The 19,404-nt window shown below is 40.5% G+C and overlaps 1 protein-coding gene across 11 annotated transcripts in view; it reads left to right on the top strand.

The window, feature by feature from the left end:
• Nucleotides 1–19,404, top strand: part of EHBP1 (EH domain binding protein 1) — a 211,591-nt gene that overhangs the window by 186,806 nt on the left and 5,381 nt on the right. For all 11 annotated transcript variants that reach the window (XM_039568463.1, XM_039568461.1, XM_039568460.1 and 8 more), the window contains 2 exons: nt 15,490–15,589; nt 16,723–16,796. In XM_039568463.1, coding sequence (XP_039424397.1) covers nt 15,490–15,589; nt 16,723–16,796 — 174 coding nt within the window. The remainder of the gene's footprint in view (nt 1–15,489; nt 15,590–16,722; nt 16,797–19,404) is intronic.

Raw genomic sequence — 19,404 nt, 5'->3', positions numbered from 1 at the left:
TTGCTGGATGCAAAGCTTTCTATTTGCCTTGGCTGGAAGAAGGCTGGATTGAGTACAGTTTATAATAATACACTATACCCTAGGTACTTTGTATAAACAGAGGCAGCAAGAAAAAAAAGGGGAAATGCAAGTGGCTATGAATCATCACTTTTACACCAGGCATCCTTCTTGTCCTACCAGAACAAGCTGGGAGAGGACATTTTGCAGCAAGTAATGTGCTGATTTTAGCAGCTCCTAATTGAAAAGGACTTTTTGTTCATTTTCCATTTATTGTACTTTCACATTTGAGTGCCGTTTCTGCCGCTTGCTTCAGCCTTCGGGGCTTGGGTCCATAGTTTTCGATGGGGCATTTCTTTTAAACTCCTGTAGCCAGAGTGGACATCAGCTTCATTCACTCATATGTATTTGGGAAAGTACTTACACGAAGATCACAAATATGCGCAGCACAGCTATCTAGTTCTGCAAGTTTAATCCCAGCCCCAGAAAGTTTCATTGTGGCCCTATGCAAATGTATTTACATAGGAATGGGTCTTGGGTCCTTTAAAGAAGGCAACAAAGTTGGAAGACTGAGGCCAACAAATAAATGAAAGTTTCTCTAAATCCATTGGATAATAGAGGCAGTGTTAAGGCTAACCACAGTGTTGAACTAAACAGAGGGATTACTCCTGGGTTTTGCATCAGTTGTTTTCTGCCGGGTGGCCTCACTTGTCAAAAAAAAAAAAAAAAAAAAAAAAAAAAAAAAAAAAAAGTTTAACGGGCAAACATTCACATGGCACATTGAGAAAAGAAGTATGCTTAATTCCATCAAAGCTCAGAAATCAGTCATTAATTTATTCTAACCTCCAATTGTTGGTCATTTGTGAAACATCTGGCCTTTAAGTCATAAGAACCTAAACATAAATACAATGTGAGTTCTCCTGAGGATGGAAGTGGGTGTAGTGGGGGTGCCGTGTCAGTCTGTGTACGTGAGCATGAGTGCACATATGTGTGTGTATTGCAGAGCCTGCAACTGCCACTTCATTTTGGAGACTTTGAAAGATATTAAAATGAATCCTTCAGTTAATTTACTCTCAAAATTAGATTATTGTTCATTTGCATCTTGGAAAAGTTCTGCCATTCAAAAGAGTCTCTTCATGGTGGGTTAACAGTTAGATATTTAGCAATCTTGCAGCTTGCTAGTCAGAAATAGTTTCTAATGAAGTTGAAATTTGAGATAGAAAATATATAAAAGCTTTCAGGAAAGACGTACCCTATTTTCCATATGGCTAAGTAATTGTTATGATATTTGTTTTAAAGCTGGACTTAGACACTCCTGACTGCCCTCTAATTTGATATGGCTGGTCCCGGCGATTCTTCTGGAGGAAACTTTCGTGGTAGAATGCAGTGAAGGAGATAAATAATTTTGCAGCTATAAGCACATGGCAAAGTATAGGAAATAATTCGGTTGCCCTTACTGTCGTGCAGATAACAGTCTCCAGGTTATTTGCCTCTGCTGGGAGTTGGAACTCAAGTGAAAAGGAACTGAGTGTTTAAATGGAGATTTGAAATAAAGGTAGCATCTTGGAGCTGACAAAATTCTGTCTTTTGTTAGGTTAAGAGTAAAACTGCTATTTGATTCTCAGGGTTAGGGTGTTGTTTTTATTTGGGGAGGGATTATAGTTCCTCGTGTAACTCAAATGTAGCAACATCTCCTGTGATGAAATTTCTTGTATTTCACATGAGTGAAATGAGAGGCATAGAGTGAAATTAGATTATAAATATGATGGAAAAATTTAGATCTGTCAATCCACATGGGAATCTCAGAGCTTTCTGTTTTCAGGCAGTTACCTTCTTGTACTTTTTTTTTGTTTGTTTTCTTAAAGACCTCTTTGGCCTGACCATTTGCTTTTCTTGCTCAGCAGAGGCTGCCTGCAGCTCCCAGGCTGTTTTGACGGCAGAGATAATGATGCTGTCCAAATGCATAACAAAAAGAAAGAATTTTGAAAGTTTTCTGTAAAGCAGCTCTTTCCCTTAATATTTATCCTTTCCCCCTTGCTAAGTAAAGAAATCTTGAGTCCACACTCCATTGTGAAATTTACTGTATTCGAAACCTAGATCCGTTGTATCTCCTTCCAAGCTGGGTTTTATTCTTTCCTGCTAAAAGGATATCTGTGATTTGCCAGCCTGGCACACATTATATTAATTTATTTTAAAAAATTATATTATGTTAAAATTCATTATATTAAAAGAAAACAAATCTGATGGGTACATTAGGGGTGGCTTGATATATATTTAGTCTTAGTATGTTCTTGTCCCTGCTGTAGCATGGCTAGAATTTGGTGATGTGGATGGGAAGCATGTGGGAACCCGTGGGCACTCACATGTTGCACAGTGCGTGTACGAGCGTGCGTGTATGCCCGACCCACCAACACAATACGTAAAAAGTCACGATTCAACTTTGTTAAAGCACTCATTTCCAAGGCACTGATGTCCAAAGTATTGGTAGGATAGTGGAGATGAGAGGGAAAAAAAAAATCTCTTTAAACGGCTTGTGAAATGTAATGTTTGAAACGGTTCTTTGAGAACGTGCAGATTATGGCTTGTGTAGTGACTCTTCCCAGCTCTCTGGGAAATGAGCTGTTGACATTCTTTTGGGTCATCATCCGAGATAGGAGGGCAACCACAAGGATTTAGCAGATAAATTCATCCAAAAAGACCTTTATCCATTTCATTGCAACTTGGAAACGTTCATGTCGAATAGCAGCATTAATGTAGCCCTTTTAGCCCTTCAAAGTGAGCCTTATGTTTAAAAAAAAAAAAAAAAAAGAAAAGAAAAAATGACCAGAGTAATAACTTCTATAGGTCTTCTAAGAGGTAATTCATTATTTACATAATTCTGGAGCATAAACCCATTTTTCCTTCAAGAGGCTCTGAAATAGAATTGAGGCTCTTATACAGAGTCTCCTTTGAATTCTAATCAACTGGATCTGTCTCGAATTCATTTCTAGTTTATTGTAAACAGTGGAATTTAAATTAATTTCTTCTTATCTTGTCTTTTGAAGAAAACTAGGAGCATGTTTAAAAGGTTTTATTTTTAAATACAGCTCAGACTTTATTTTATTCTGCGATTTTGGGGGGCTTTGGGGGTTTTTTAACTTTATAAACCAGGTGTTGGGCAGGATGGACTTTGACAGCCAGATGACAATTATGCATTAGCATAGGTGATTATGAAATAAATAGGAAAAAAAATTACTTTTTTTTTTTTTTTACTTGAACTCAAATGATACTATATAGGCTGAATGTGAGGCAAGGTTCCCACAATGCACTGTGAAAACCTAGGCTAACAACCACCCCGCTGCGTTGAAAACCCCAAAAAAAGACAAAAGCACAATGAAATAGAAAGCTTACCACCGGTAGCTTTCAAAACGACAAACTAGGCAAACTATACATCTCCACCACTCCAATTTTGTCAGAATGCTAATGAGCTTGCTCTGATCTTTACTCGGCTTCCCGTGTTTTCTACATCTTCAAGGACCACATGGCGCTAGCAAAATAAAGACAACTAAATGAGAATTTCGAATGCTTTTTGTGTTGGGACCTGGTGCCTTTCAGTTGACGCACTCGTTGAATATTCTCAACTTAAAAGCGTACAACAGGGGGCTGGGTATGAACTTTTTACCAGGGGGAAATTTGTACAAAAGTAAATGAGTGTGATGAGGAAAATATGAGAAAAATTTCTGATTAATTTCCGCTCTATAATATCAATGACACCTTCAGCCCCTCTCGTACTCCTCTAACAAGAGATGCTGATAAAAGATGAATGATTCTGTGTTGTTCACAGTGAATGTTTAGTGGTTTTTTAATAGCGGCATTCTACATAAAAGACACCAGGAAGTACTCCGCATTAGCAGTTGAGATCACTAGTTAATAGGATGATGTCTTTTAGCTTTTGTCACAAGATTATTAGAAAGGATGGGTTTCTGTTCTCATCCCGACATACTTTAGAGTGCTTGTTGAGCACAAGTGCTAAAATACAGGTTTCTCGGTATTGTTTCGCATGCAAAGTAAAAGCCCTTTTAATGCAACACCTTTTACTTTTTTTTTACCAGGTGATTTTTGTCATTGATCTCTTATTTGCCCCCTTTAGCTGTATTAATCACTTGGAGTGGTCTGCTTCTCAATGGGGGCTTGATGATGTATATGTGTATAGATTCACTATCAAAAATAAATCCCTTATATACTCTGCACCTTCACAACCCTGATTGTCGAGCTGTATTTACCAGCCTGTATTATACCATCTTGAATGCTCTTTACTGGAGTCGCCCAGTCTGCAAGAGAAATCCGCACTAGAGTAGGGAGGGGTGAGCTAGGAGGAGGCATCCTATTCCCTAAGCCAAATTTCATCTTTCAAAAACAATTGAATTCACAATTCTCTTTGGAATTCCCAAAAGTAAATGCAGATTTGTATTCACCAGTGTCAGGGCTTGGGGAAGAAAATGATGAATGTTCAGTTTGCCTGAGAGATGAATTTAAAAATTAGTTTTGTTACCTCTTCAAGCTTGCAAGCAGACAGTATGAAAAATATCTGTGCGTGTACATAAGGAGAAAAAAAAAAATCATGGTTTTTTCATATATTTTATATCTTGCCTAAATGAGGAAGGATGAATCAGTAACACCATAAGTTTTATGGCAGTTTGTCAGCCTTGCTTTCCTGCACTGTTGTTGTGCTTGGCTCGGCATGATTAATCTCAGGTGAACCGAGAACTTGCCAAACCACGAGATGGTAATGAGTTGACCAACCATGTCGTGAAAGACAAAGATGCACATCCCAAAGCAGAGCAAGAGGAAGGACAGTATAACAACAGCCTTCCTGGCAAGATAGAAAATTTAAAAGTATCACTGTAAACAACATTTTTGATGCTTGTCTTTTTACATTTAGCAGAAGAAGTGAGTGAAAGCATTTCAAAGAAATTCTAGATACGTGAATGATACATATGTGATACTGGTTTGGGTCCCTGCTGGTTTGTGAACTTTCTCTGTTGGAAATGCCTAACAATTAGGAGGCTGGAAGGACATTACTCATAGCAGTTTGTGTTGGGTGGAAGGAAAGATTTTTGACATGAGCAAAAGATTTTTATTCTAACATGATAACAGTTCACAAAACTATGCCTTGGTAGTTACTGCTTGTTTTGAAAGCAAAGTGATACTCTAAAGCATTTGTTGAGATGTGTCTCTCTCCATTGTGTAGAAACGTTAACTTGCTGCCAGGGCTGTGGTAATGGGAGTTTTGACAACTACCAAAGCCCTGGGTGAAAGAAGTGCAATGACACTATGATCGAGGTCTCGTTCACAATATGGCAATTGTGCTTCTCTGTTGCATCCAAGTGTGACTTGGGTGACCTGGGGCCCGCAGAGCTCTGGTGAGATGCCTGCTAAGACATACAGTGCAAAGTCATTCATGAGAGTTTGTTAATGCACATAAACTGGCACACCAGCAAGCTGATTTTCGGACAGGAGTCTTCAGGGCCCAGATCACAAACACATACATGAATTTTTGCCCAGTTACGCATTTTGTAGTTGCCAGAGCATTTTATGAGCAACTGAGAACATCTAGAGTTCTTGAGGCTTGTCAACCTCTCTCCAGTTTCCCTTCTGTCATGTTGTCTCCACAGTCTCTTAGTGGCAAACTCTTTCCAATACCCATCCATCTCTTGCTATTAAGCTTCTGCAAAGCAGACTTGCTTTCGGTAAAGGAAGACTGTCTGACCATACTTTTCCAATTACCCAGTGTTTCTACAGCTGAGAAGCTTCCACAAAACAAGCCTCGGAGTTTGTCCCTAATTCACCACATCTCTTCAGTCTTAGGTCTGTGCACTGGTAGGCAAAAGTTCACGGGAGGTGACCTTTCCAAGACCAAACGTGGGCAGCGTGCATGTTCAGCCTTCCCAGGCCAAATTCATTAAATCATTAGAGCGGCTCAGCAGCAGCAGTGACCATATTTATTTTTTTCTCAAAGTAACACAGAATCCCGTTGGCTGGAGGTACTGAGCAATAAGTCAACCTCCTCTCCATGCACTTCCCTGGCTTTTGTAGCCTCATCATTGCTTTCAAAGAACCTGTCAACAGGTTGAAGCCAGCTTGAAGAAGAGAGTCCAAGTAGAGCACTGCCCGCATAGCAGGAGACTACTCTGGGAGAGCCCTAGGCACTATGAATAGACTTGCAAGCCTTCCAAAAGTCTTACAAGACCCAACAGACATTTGCTTCTTTTAACTGATTTCCATCTTTCTTTGTAGTGTTGCAGTATAAATGCTCTTTCATGTGGTGGGCATAGTCGTTGGCTTTCTGCCTGGAGTTAGCTTTCTCTACAATCAGTGTCCGCTGCAAAGGGAAGGCGAGGAGAAAGACCCTTTGGTCACCCCGAGGCTCCTGGCCCAGAGTGCCACTGCTGTCTGCAGAGACCACTGTTATTTTTTCTTAGTTTTCTCCCATTTACCACCAAAACCACCTTTTCTGTCAAAACTGGAAGTTGTGGGGCATTGGGACACCTCAGCCCAGCTGAACTCACCCAGTTAGCCCTGGGAAGCTTTGGATCCCGGAAGTACAAACCTGCTAACTCCCAGTAAGAGAACACGTTTTCATTAACACGGATACAAGGTCACGTTCATTGCCAACCATCATCTCACTTCAGGCTTGGATTAAATCCAGCCCTGTCCATCAAAGAAGTAACTTTATAATGTCCACCACCCTTTTCCAGCTCCAGGAGAGTATGTTCTGAAGGAAGTAAGGCAACATTTGGTAAAAATGGAGTAATATGCTACCTAGTACAACACACTCCAGTGACTTTTAGGTAGATGGCCTTTCACTTCAGTATCTCACCCAGCCATCACTTGCCACATAAACAGGCAGTTAACTGTTCTGAGGAGTAGTTACAAGCTGCAGAGAAATTACTATCACTTATAACAAAGCATCCAACTCTGCTTGTAAATCTGCAAGTGAAATAATTCATCTGCCAGACCATCATCCCCTTCTTGGTGGATTTCCAAGTATGAGCTACCATTTTTTCCATTGTTTCAAAAATTTGAGTGTATCAGTTAATAGTGCGTGTTTTGTTGTGCTGAAATTTCTTCTGAAATCGTGCTACATGAGAAAATTTGGGTGCAAAGAGTACCAGCATTGGTTTTACTCAGTGCTAGGATTCCCTGCAGACACTTGTCCTCGAGGCATCACTTTCTTAGAGGAATCTCCAGGTGTTTCAGTTGAATCTCACCTCTTGTTGCTTGAATTTTGGGGAACAAAGTTTCTTGGTCTGGACTGATGGTCCCATATTTAAAATATATTCATAATCTTTATCCAGCCCAGGCATTCTATTTTGGTTGATTTTCTGTTATTTTCTACTGGGCGCTGTGTTGACTCATCATGTAGAGAAAATCAGTGGTCTTTCAGATTTTGTCTTCCACAATTTGTCTTTTGTGGAAGTTCCAGTCCTGTGATAATTTTAGGCTGCCCAGATTGCAGGCCACAAATGTTTGTGCTCCTGTGAGTCAGTCCCACTGCAGGTAAACAAATCCCCGCACGTGCCAAGATGTGATCAGAACCCTGACCTTCTGTTTACACAGCTCTCAAAATTTTAAATAGCCTCTCTGATTTTTTTATGTTTCAGAAACCAAAGAAATTACAAGTTTCCTGCTTGATATTAAAACTAACTTGATGTGTGCTTGTGATAAAGGCATTTCCGTGGTGGCAGCTCTGTTTCATTAGGGTTACAGTACTTTTGGGGGCTGCAGTAGAGTCGGACAATGCGCTGCAATGTAACTCTGCCTGGCAGATTCTTGGCAGTCGATTCCTACCTTTATGAGACTCCATTGTGTGGACATCAATGTCTCCTTCTCAACTGCTCTCAGACAGCAAGTTAGTGGCCATGAATTTGCCTTTCTAATGTTCTTAGGCGTTTTCCCATCCAGCTTGGACTCAAAACCTTGTGCTGGGGTTTCATCTGCTAGCTACCAGTTCTGAAGTATCATCTAAACAACAGTTCCACTTGCTTATCTGTTGCTGGCTCTTCTTGTTCATTTTCAGTGTTTTTTAATAACTGAGGAGGTCCTCCTGCTCTGAAAGGAGGAAGTATTCTGGAAGAAAGCTGGGCGTGGTAATCTCAAATGGGAAGCCTGAAGCTCAAGGTGGAACAGCCCATCCATTCATGCTGTGAGGTGTCTGTTGTGGGTTCTGTTTTGACACTGATTACTTGGAAAAAATATTTTATCCAAAATTCTGAGGTTTTCCACCAAAGGTAGCCCTCTGAAAGCAGAGGAGGGTGATTTTTCAAAAAAACCACATCCGTTTTGGGATGACTGACTTTTCACTCAGTGAAAAATTGTGGACCACTGGTCATTTAAAAATTTTCACTGTAGCTTTCAGTTGTGTCAGAGGCATTTTGCAGTAGGTCTCGTGTAACTCCCCTTTACAAAAAATATCTGTTGTGAGTATAGGCTTTTCTGCTTAAGTATTTGTTAAATTCAGTAACTCACGTTAAAAACAAGAGCTCATCTGTGCATAAGCGTTCACAGTGAGCAAGGTGAGAAGACTGTTAAAATCAGTGGGAAGTCTGCTGCTGACTTGGAAGCGTTTGAGACCTTCCACCAGCCTTTGTTAGCAATGTGAGGTTGGTCAGCTAAAACACCCAGCGTCGTTTCTCGTCCCTTCCCGTGTTTCCTTTCAGTGACACTGTAATGGCCACAGCCGATCAGCCCCACAGTCTGGTCCAGAACACTCTACTGTAGTGGGACAGGTGCGGGTTGAACCCAGACAGGGGCAAGAATCTGTGCAGGGGCCAGTTACAGGCTAACCTGGCCTCAGGGAACATTTAATTTAACCTCTAAAACTTAAAGGTTAGCTTGTGTCCTAAAGCAGGAGGATCCAGTTCCTACCTCCCGCAGTTTTTCACTTGTTTATTTGAATATTTATTGCTACAGCTTTGCCTTTCCATATTCAACATTCAGCCTGGTTTTAATTCTTGCTGAGCTCTTAGTTTCAACATTGCCTCGTGGCAATGAGTTCTACCAGTAAATGACGAGGCTTTGAGGAAAGATCATTCTTTTTATCGGTTTTAAACACACTACCTTCAATTTCAGTGAATTTCCCCAGGTTCTTACGAGACAAGATGAGACACATCCTAGAACTATTCTTTATTTGCCATTCATGTTCTCCTTCAGGTAAACAAGCCAATCTGTCCACTTGCTCCTAATACAGAAACTTGTAAAAACTCGTTCCTGTGATTGGGTAAATGCAACTTTTTTTTTTAAGCAGACAAATAAAGACAGTGGGGTACGTTTTCAAAAGACCTTCCTATTAAATTTGTGGAATTCACTTGCATTTGAACGGCTCTCAGTAGTCACCAAGCTTCTGTCAGCTACAAAATAGCCCAGAAAGAGGAGCAGAGCGAAGTCGGCCAGTTTTTGTTGTTATTTGCCCTGTTCCAGTTCCCATGCACTGGCATTCTCCTGCTGGCCTCTTCACCCAAGTGTGTTGAGTGAAGAAAGCTTCTTCTATTCTGTTTTAAAACTGTGTGTAAACATCAGCAAATGGATGAAGAATGGGCTCTGTCTTAAGCAGGTTGTTTTTCATGTAGTTCTGTTGAGGTAAATGGGGAGACATGGGAAGGTTTCTATGTTTAACCATGACACCATGGCACACACACTACACACAGTGCAAATAAAATTTATAAACAATTACTGCTTAAGATGGCATACAGAGTTATTTCTGTAAACCTGTTATTTCTTGCCAGACCAAATGGGCTGGTTTGGGGTGCTGATGTAAACCCTTTAATATTTATCTTCCACAGGTTGTAATTCATTTTTGCACAACAGCTAAATACATTTACATTTAAGGATTTTAAAAAAAATATTAATCTATTGTCTTATCTTGACAGATTTACGATGCCATAAAGTGTAGAGGAGTTACTGTATTCATCCATTTACACTGTAAACTAATCTTGTCCCTGCATGTTATTGCTTTTTCTTCCTTTTAAGCGGTATTCTCAGTGTTTTGTAGCACTTTCTTCTCTGTTTTCTTAGCAATGTACAGGTTTACTATGTTAATCCATATTGGGTTTATCTAATGTCTAGCTGCCCAAAAGGCTTAAAAATAATGGGTCTAATGGTACATACATACACTGGTAGCTGGCTGAGTTTGAAAGTACTTTCAGCAGGAAAGGGAAAAAAAAATGTTCTTTCAAATTGATTCAGAAGAGACATTTGTCAAGATGCTTCTTATTTAAATAATTTAAGAAATAATTAGCTTACAGTGTAAGCAAAAATCCATTTGTAAATCCAGAAGCATATGAAGGAAGATGTGCTTGTAAAAGACTGCCAGGAAGCTGTACAACATTGAAATAAGCTAGTTGCTTGCATTGTTCTCAAAAAATGGTAATGTGTTTGTTACCGCGCTTCTTGAGTATTGTAGAAGAAAATTGACTCAAGTTGATTTCAAATAACAACCAGGAGTATGTGTGATGAGCCACAGGAGAAAGGAAAGGAATTTGGGGTTGTGGTTTGTTTTTTTCTTTTTCTTGGCTATCATTAAAATTCTCGCTATCAGTACTTTGGCTATCACTAAAATTTGTTCTGGTAAGGGACAAAATTACCAAACTTTATGCTGCAGCCTCTGTTGAATCCTGAGCAGGAGCTATTACAGCTTGGAATCGCGACTCAGAAGCCAGTAGGAGTTTCTCGTATCTGAGGGCAGAATTTAATGTCTTGTGCTATTTGAGGCTTGGTGTTGGGCTCATTCCTAATCATTGAGGAGGGTTCTGGTAGATGTCAAGTGAAGAGAAGAATAGAGCACGCATCCTTCACCACTCAAGCCAGACAATGAAATTAGAAAATGGCACTGGGAGTTGATGTGAGAGAATTCCCTTAGATTCCTAGAGGAAGAATAAAACAAGAATGAATTAATTAAAAAAAAAAAAAAAAGGAAGAGAAAGGAGTTGGGGGGCAGGGGGGGAGGCAGAAAGGAAGAGGGGAAAAAGAAAATAAATGAGAGAAACCCTGCCAGAAGCCTCCTCAGGTTAAAGTCCGACATTAAAAACTGTATTGACTTTTCACATAAAGGCGCGTGTACTCACTGTTTCATCTGAGTTTCTGGTGCTGCATTTTTCAAATCTCTTACCGAGCAGTTTGCATGCATATGATGTTTGCAGCACTACCCTCTCTTATTTGAAGACTGTTTTCAGAAGTCATTATTGAACTATAGGATAAAAAGGTATAAGCATAATTACATGTTAAAGAGAATAAATATGTTCTGCTAGATAGTTAACCAGATGAGGTTAAACAAGATAAGATGAATTCTGGTCTTTTTAGAAAACTGGCAGTCTTCATTTTAAGCTACAATGTAAAGTGCTTTATCCTGAGATTAGGTATTGTGGCAGAAGCTAAAACTGCCTTTTTCCCCTAACCGTGCCAGAATACAACCTCCTTTTCTTTCTGCGCTAACAAGACTGCTTTACCACCACAGCCCACTCTAAGTAATTAAATCAATCCTTTGTACTTACCGTATTCTCCTCTAGTGACGGTACTAGATCTGATTATATGCTTCATGCATATTCAAAGTACAGCACTGACAGCTCTTTAATGAGCTCTTACTTAATCAGTACGAACAATGTTCATCTTGTTCTTTTTTTCCTCATACATTAGAGCTAGGAACAGTTGGGGAAAAAATGAAACATCCAGCATTCATTTGAAAAATATATTGTACTTTGAAAAGTGTCTAAGCTGGAGAAGTTGCATTCTGCCCTTTAAAAGTCTGATGGACAAATTGGATTACTAGTATTGGATTAAATAACAAATGGTTAGAGGAGAAATGAGAAAAGCTCGCTGTGATCACAGGCTTTAATATTTTTTGTTACTTATAAAGCTGAAGGGGTCTTTAACCAGTTATTAAAGTCAGGATTAATTTGTAATGGTCCAACTTACTAGCTTTAAAAGGGTTTTGTTGTTGTTGTTTATCAAAAACAATAGTGTAATGCATGTATTATGGAAAAAATTTAAGTTTAAGATCTGTGGGCTATTTATAGATTTTCAGCATCTTGTACTGGCTTAGATAAGGGGTTTGCATGTGTGGGATCGATTTGTTCTCAAGCATGGGTTTTTTGCTTCATTTAAATAATCTGTACAGTTTGTTGGGGTTTTTTTCCCGAGAACAACACAGATATTTTCCCAATTTAAATTTTCAAGCATTTGTAGCAAGTCAATGGAGTACTTGTTTTACACTTGGAAAGTGGAAGCAACAACCACCCAGCAGCAGCTTGGGTTTTACAGAGTGAACCCGTGGTGAAGAAAGGCTTTTTCTAAATTTTTTGTTTAGAAATTGTAAATGTGAGTTTAGCTTGCAGTATCACTGCAGTAAGAACACTCAGTTTTTCTTTGTTGAAAGTGTTTCATGAGCATCCTTTCACCAAGTAAAAAAAATGAAGTAATGCTCTAATGCTAATGTATTTGCCAAAGAGTTATTTAAATTTCTTATATATGGGAGTTCATCTTTATTTTGCTTGCCTGGGAAGAATTTGTTTCAGCTCCGTGCACAAGAATTTAAAAGCTGACGGTCGACAAATAAAATATCAGCATCGACTACTATTAATATTGCACACATGTGTCATTTCACTGATCAAAAAGGCCTTCGCCAGGGTAAAATTGGCCTTTTTCCAAATTGCAAGCTTTTTCTCAGCTTTTTCTTTTTTGCTCTTTCTTCTTTTGTTGCTGCCCGGGGATTTGTGCCTATCGCAGCCGATATCACATGACCGGTGTCAGGGCATCACATGGGTCCAAAGCGAATACAAAAACAGATTTAAAATTCTGTAAAAACAATCAAGACTTTGTTAATTCACTTTTAAACCAGTCTATTCTATGGATATTGCATGTGCTTTGGTGTCAGCATGGATATATTAAAATAGGCACCTGTGCAGATCTGACACGACAGCTCCAAGCTTTACCCAGATCTTTTCTCATTATATGTTGCAACTAACTCTGTTTAGGAGGAATGCATTAATAGAAAGAAGATTATATCTTAAGTTTATATTCTTAACCTGAAATTGCATGGTACGAAAGTCAACGAAGTCAGATCCACCATGGAGCCAAACACTTTGGAGACATTTATCTCTCCCATTTCTTTTTCAAGGCTTGCAAAATTAAATGCAGCAAGGGCTTGTATTTTTAATCTTTCAGCGAGACATCCCAGTCCACCCCGAAACTAACAAATTGATTGAAATGTTACTGCAGCCACGGATGTCTGGTTGTGAGAACTTTGCCGCATTGCTAGTGGAAAATCTCATGCATTACAGAATAGACTGGTCATTTTGCAGGGATTAAAAAAAAAGCAATCTGTCCCCTTCTTCTTGACTTCTCCCCTGAATAAGTTTCAACTTCTTGGTGCATTTCAACAAAAGGTTGGTAGTGCTGATTAATATCTGCTTCTAAAAGCAGACCCTGTTAGATGTACCAGTACAGCAGCAAGGCCTTTGATCTGTAACTCACCAGCAAAGTGCACTGAACTGCTGAATATTGTTATAAATGCTGTGGTGTGATATTTTATGCGCAAAACCTGAAGTGGAGGTCTTGGGGGAGAGCATTTCTACATGTCAGACTACTTCTTTCATTGCTCCATTGCCCCAGGAGCTGCACCCTGCTGCTTTTGCTTGGAAAAGCACTGCAAGTCCATCTGCGCTTTGGGATGCTCTGTCCTTCCTGTCTCACTGCTAGCAAATTGTGACCCTAAAAGCACCCCTTCCAGGAAGTTTCACCAACCAGGCACTTCCCAGGGGGATAAGTGGGTATGGGTGGATGTCTCCTATCAGAAGGAAGAGTATGCCAAATGTTAGAACTTCTTCTTTACTGTGTGGGTCCACCAGTTCCACCCCAAGCTGACCCGCTTCCCTATTCATCCCCTTTTCCTGCCCTTGTGTGAACGCCTCAAGCCCAAAGGCCATGGCAGAGGGAATCAAAGAGTTTGGAGAAGGCTGGAAACGTTTCCTTGCAGGCAGGAGGCTCATAGCCTGGTGAGGGTGTGATTCTCCATGTAGGTCTGGGTTTGCACACTACTGTGGCACTGGAGTGTGAACATGCACATGGTGAGCTCCTACGTGCAAGCATCTGAAACACTCCCATCCAGGAACTGAATGCTTTGGTTTAGGGCAAAACAATATTTTTCTGAAGCCTTTCCAGCTCCAGGTGCTAGAAATGGCTTCTCTGCCACTAGGGATCCTATTCTCTGTAGCATCCCCAAGTGTGCGGCACTTTGCATCAGAGATTTCAAACCCCTTTACAAACACCTTTACAAACACCAAAGAATTAACTTTTAGCACCCTTGCACGTTCAGTACAGGTGATTATTCCCATATTGCACACAAGGTGCTTAAACTCAGACATCTCCCCACACTCTCCCAATGACGCACTACCAAAGCTGGGAAACAAGCTCAGAAGACCCAGCTCATGCTGCTTTGCCTCTGTTCCAAGTTTACTCCTAGGTTAGTTTTAACCCTATGAAATGTGTGAGTTTCACAATTCAGTAGGGACCATATAGCCTTTGCTCTTCAGGTCAGCTTGAGGGATGAGAATGGCAGGTTTCCACAGAAGCACAGCCTCCACAAAGGACTTCATCCTAGTCCCTGAGCTCAGAGAGAGTGGAATTTGGCTCAGCAGCCCTGCTACGTGGAAAGCACAGGCAGGAGCCTTCTGCACACTCATCTGCCTTTCACTCATGGTGCACAGGTGGTGACACAGACTCTTAGAGGGTCTGGTAGAGCTTAGCACTGCCTGCAGGTAGGCTATGGAGAGTCCTGATCTTGATCCTGCCTGGGATGGATGGGGGCTAGGGAAAGGGGTGCTAGTCCATGCATACACACATGGGGACCCTTGGGTACCTGGATCCCAAGACTATTTGTATTTGTGCAGATGCTCCCTTTGGGTTGCAGGTTGAGGAAAGGAGCAGCTCTTCCCAGCTCATCTGGAAGAGTGGCCATGAACACAGAGGCTGATCAGGTGCCCACATCTTGGCCAAGAGTTCAGGATTAGCATCTCCTCTGCAGCTACTTTGATCCCTGCCACATCATCCTGACTGTGCTGGGTTTGCATGGGTGGGGTGGATCTTGCCCACAGGGATTGTTTTTGTGTTTGGTGATGACCATACATCTTTCCAGCAGTAAGGGTTTTTTCACTGGAAGCATTGCAATTATATAGTTCATTTGGGAGAATTTGAAATACACGCTCCTTTGAAAAGGTATTTATTTAGGTCAGGGCATCAGCATGGTTAAAAACACTAAAATGTGTCCTGGGGAATGGCCGCTTTCTAAGAATTATTTATAAAGCAGGTAGGACTTGCAGTCATATGATATTTTTACCGTTTGAGAATATGCCTTGTCATGCTCAGTGATACTGGCAACTCTGATACTCCAAAACCTGAAGTGAAAGTACATACCTCCATTTGTGAAATGCCACCTAAGTAATGAAGTTCTTTTGATTGCAGGAAGAAACACAGAGGAAGAAGAAGCTATGATGCAGGAGTGGTTCATGCTGGTTAATAAGAAGAATGCCTTAATAAGACGAATGAACCAGCTTTCTCTTCTGTAAGTACAGATGAACATATGCATTTACAAAAGGATGATTTACCCTTCAGATAGATGCAAAACTTTTTTTACTCTCTTCCTGTTAGGCTTCAAAATTAACCCCTCAAAAATGAGTAGTGTGGATGTGTTACACATTGAGTAACTTGTTTTTCTCATATTTCAGACTTGAAAATGAGAAGTGTGCAATGACACAAGATTAGCCAGAGCTGTGAAAAAAGAAATTAAAGAAATATTAAGCACTGTTACATTTTCAAAGGACCAACAGTAGAATAAAATTACATTTTAGAAATGCACAGATAGATTTGGATTGTGCCTCAGATGAAATGGGTGAAGTCTATTCAGAGAGAGAGACAAATTTGAGTCACTACCTGCGTTGTAGAAAATCCTCAGTCCCATCTCTAGTTCAACAGCACCAGGCTGCTGAGGGGTTGTCAGTCATAGTGCAGTGATACCACTGATACTGCAAAGGAAGGACAAATGAACCTTTTCTCACTAGCAGTGTTGAGGAAGGGAGAAGTTGCTGCTCGTTCGTAGAGACATTCTGCCCCGAGTGCTTCTCTTCCAGCTTCTTTCAGTTTGATGATATTTCTTTCCGTAATGCCACCTAGTGTAGATGCCTGCATACTTCCCTGGGAAGAGCCTCTGCTCACCTATCTCCTGCTGGGTCTGAACTTGACAGAGGATTTTACCTGCAAAATATTAAGCTTTCTAATCCCTTGTCTAATTTTTATTGTTGATTAGGGCAGAATGTATATAGAATAATACTTCCAGTGTCACATTATTTTGGTGAATAGGTTGATGCTGGAATTTGCTCATTAGATCTAGGGGAATATTTTATACTTCGGACATTCCACAACAGCTGCTCCAGAGATGAATATGAAATAATTGCATCCTGTAGCACAGTGGAGTTAAACTGACAGAATTAAAGCTGACCTTACATGAAATGAAAAGGCCCTGTTACTGAATAGGCCACCTGAGCCGGGTTTTAAGTTTGTGTATCATTTGTTTGGAGTAGCTTAAAGTTAAAGAGAAAAGTCAGTTGCGAGTCCTAAAATCAATGTAAGTTAAAGGTGCTTTTAAGTGTTTAATGATTTAGTAATTAACATATTGATGAACATTTGCAACTTGCCTAGGGAAAAAGAACATGACCTAGAAAGGCGCTACGAGCTGCTGAACCGGGAGCTGCGAGCAATGCTGGCTATTGAAGGTAAGAGCAGTGCTGGGGACTGAGGGGGGAAAGTGCTCACTGCCAGACGGGTTTGGGCCCTGAAAGAACCAAACGTGGAGGCTTTTCTGAAGCCCATTAGCAATGCTGGTATTTGCATCACTTCAAGTGATAACACACGGCAAATGTGCTGAGGCTGCAATCCCGTTCTTGGGTTTTCTTCCGGATTAAAAAAGTTTTTTTAAATATCCAAGATACGGGACAAGGAGGTATGGTCTTGTTGCAATAAACTTTGAAAACAAAGTGATGAGGAGGTAGAGAATGTGTCTGGGGTTTACAATTTTTTGTTGCAGTAGTGCTCTCTTGGCTTTCCTGTGGCATCGTGCTGCTTTTGGTGCCGCAGAAAAAGGAAAAAGTGACCCACAGAAGAGGGCCTCTTCCTTTTAATGTTTCAGACCTGTTCTACAACAGTATCTCACTGGGGAAAAAAGTCTCCTTGGGTTTGGTGGTAAAACACTACGTTTGTCAAGTAAATATTTCCTCACAAGGAATCCTGCACCAGCAGGATTAGTGCGATCCTTTGCACAGTTTCTCCCGTCTCTGCAGTTTCTCCCCAGTTTAGTCACCTTACCTGAATGGAGGTAACACTCAGGGAAAGATTGACACGGGATAAATGAAACAATTGCATCCTTTCCGTAGGGCTTTCCAGCAAATTGTACAATAATCCTTGGGATGATTCATAATAAAAAATAAACATCCAGATAGCTTAAACCATTGCTTGCATTATTTTCTTATTTAAATATCTTAAGTGTTTTCTAATGCTGCACCGCTTATACCTCTCAGTCACAAATGCTGCCTTATAGTTCAAAGATGTTTGCTTTAAAGTTAATCCTTTGGGCTCTGTAAAATGGACCTTTTGTCTAATCAATGCAAATTGATTTTGCTATTCTGTATTGACCTCTCAACCCTTTGACTGTCCATGGTAATTTCTTTCTTCACCTGATAAGGTACCTGATCCATAATAAATCAATTCTAATTAGTTTGGAGACTTCACTAGGAGCATAAGTTTGTTGGAAAAAAGCAGCAGGTTTCAGGTAGCTTTTTCATATCTCTCCATCTGTGGTTATATTTTTTGCATAAGACTATCTTTAGTATATTCTTGGATAATCCTGAGTCATAAATATATACATTGCTGTCTGCAGAGACAAGCCAGACTAATTTGGAATCATACTGATGAAATACTTAAAATGTAAAATAATCTAAACTAGAGAGGAGCTAAGAGATACTGAATTTAAATCTAAACTTTCCATGTTTAATTGCCTCATAGATGTATACTGCCTTGGAATGTCCTAGCAGCAGCCTTTGAATGTCTAGCAGCTTGTGCCATTTACACATTGTCTGGAACAAAAATGTTTTTTTAATTTCTTTTTGTAAGTTCAGAGAGGGATGCCCGAACTCCAGAAAATCATCTTTTTTTCCTCTCTCTCATTTTTTACTTTCTTTTTTATATTGCTATTGGTGATATGGTAAACAGAGGTCTAGAAAGCAAACCTAAGTGCTGGAGAATTTGGGTTATTTTGGGGGATTTTTTTATTTATGCAACAAAGTTCTCATTTAGCATTTTAACTCTCAATAAGGTTATTGATAGTCTTCTAGAACTTTTAACAGTTATCTGCTTTTACCCAAAAAACATATTAAAGGAGAAACTCTTCCAAGAAAATGCCTGTGAAAACTCAAAATACGCTTTTGTGTCGTCTTGCCTCTCAATGGGTGCATCAGTATTCAGAAGATGCAAAGATGCACTTTTTGGGAAGCACTGCTAAAACCACACCATTTCCAGTGTGATTTCTCTGAAGAAGCAAGGGCTGCCCAGACAGCCCAGCGCTGTCGGCTCCGAGGGCATTTAGCCGATTGCTAATGAATGCTTGGGCTCCCTGAAAGAGTTGAAAAGGCAGATGTCGGTTTTACCAGCACCAGTTCCAGAACTGAAATATATGGGCAGGAAAAAAAATACATATATATGTATATACACACACACACACACATATATATATATGGAACAGGATGGGAGCGGTTTGTTTCTCTAAAAGAAAGGCAGAACACACCAACCCAAACTGGAACTTAAAAAAGAAAAGTCTTTGAAAGGTGGTAATTACTGTTTTGGTAAATTGCTCTAACTCTTCCACGCGTGACTATGCTGTTTAAAAATCTGTCAACCAATTTACTTAGCTGGTTGATGACAGGGAAAAAAAGGAGAGAAAAGAGCTTTGCAGAAGGTGGGAGCCTGCTGATGGCAGATAAAGGCGGTTCTGCCGTGCCTGCTTGGGCAGCGTGCGGGCAGCGCTGGCGGCCGGAGGTGCTCCCCGTTAGGATGTTCAGTGATGTGGAGACAGTGGCTCCTTCCCGGCCGCTCCTATGGAGGCACCGGCAGCTGAATGGCCTTTTGGAGGGTTACGGCACTTCACGAGGAGCACATGAATGACCCAGGGTGGTAAAAAAAAAGGCATACTCCCCCCCTCCCCCACAGAGCCGTAGAGATAAGAAAGAGGGAGTTAACGCACTGCCTGCTTCCAGCTAGAAAGTGTTCCTCTTGGACTGTTCCGACCGAGAAAGGCCGGAACCCCCTCACTAACAGGCCAAAGAAAATGCA

Source organism: Corvus cornix, chromosome 3 (genome assembly GCF_000738735.6).
Source record: "Corvus cornix cornix isolate S_Up_H32 chromosome 3, ASM73873v5, whole genome shotgun sequence".
In the NCBI taxonomy this organism is placed as follows: Eukaryota; Metazoa; Chordata; class Aves; order Passeriformes; family Corvidae; genus Corvus; species Corvus cornix.
Note: the sequence above shows the minus strand (reverse complement) of the source record. Positions and strands in the feature narration are given on the sequence as shown.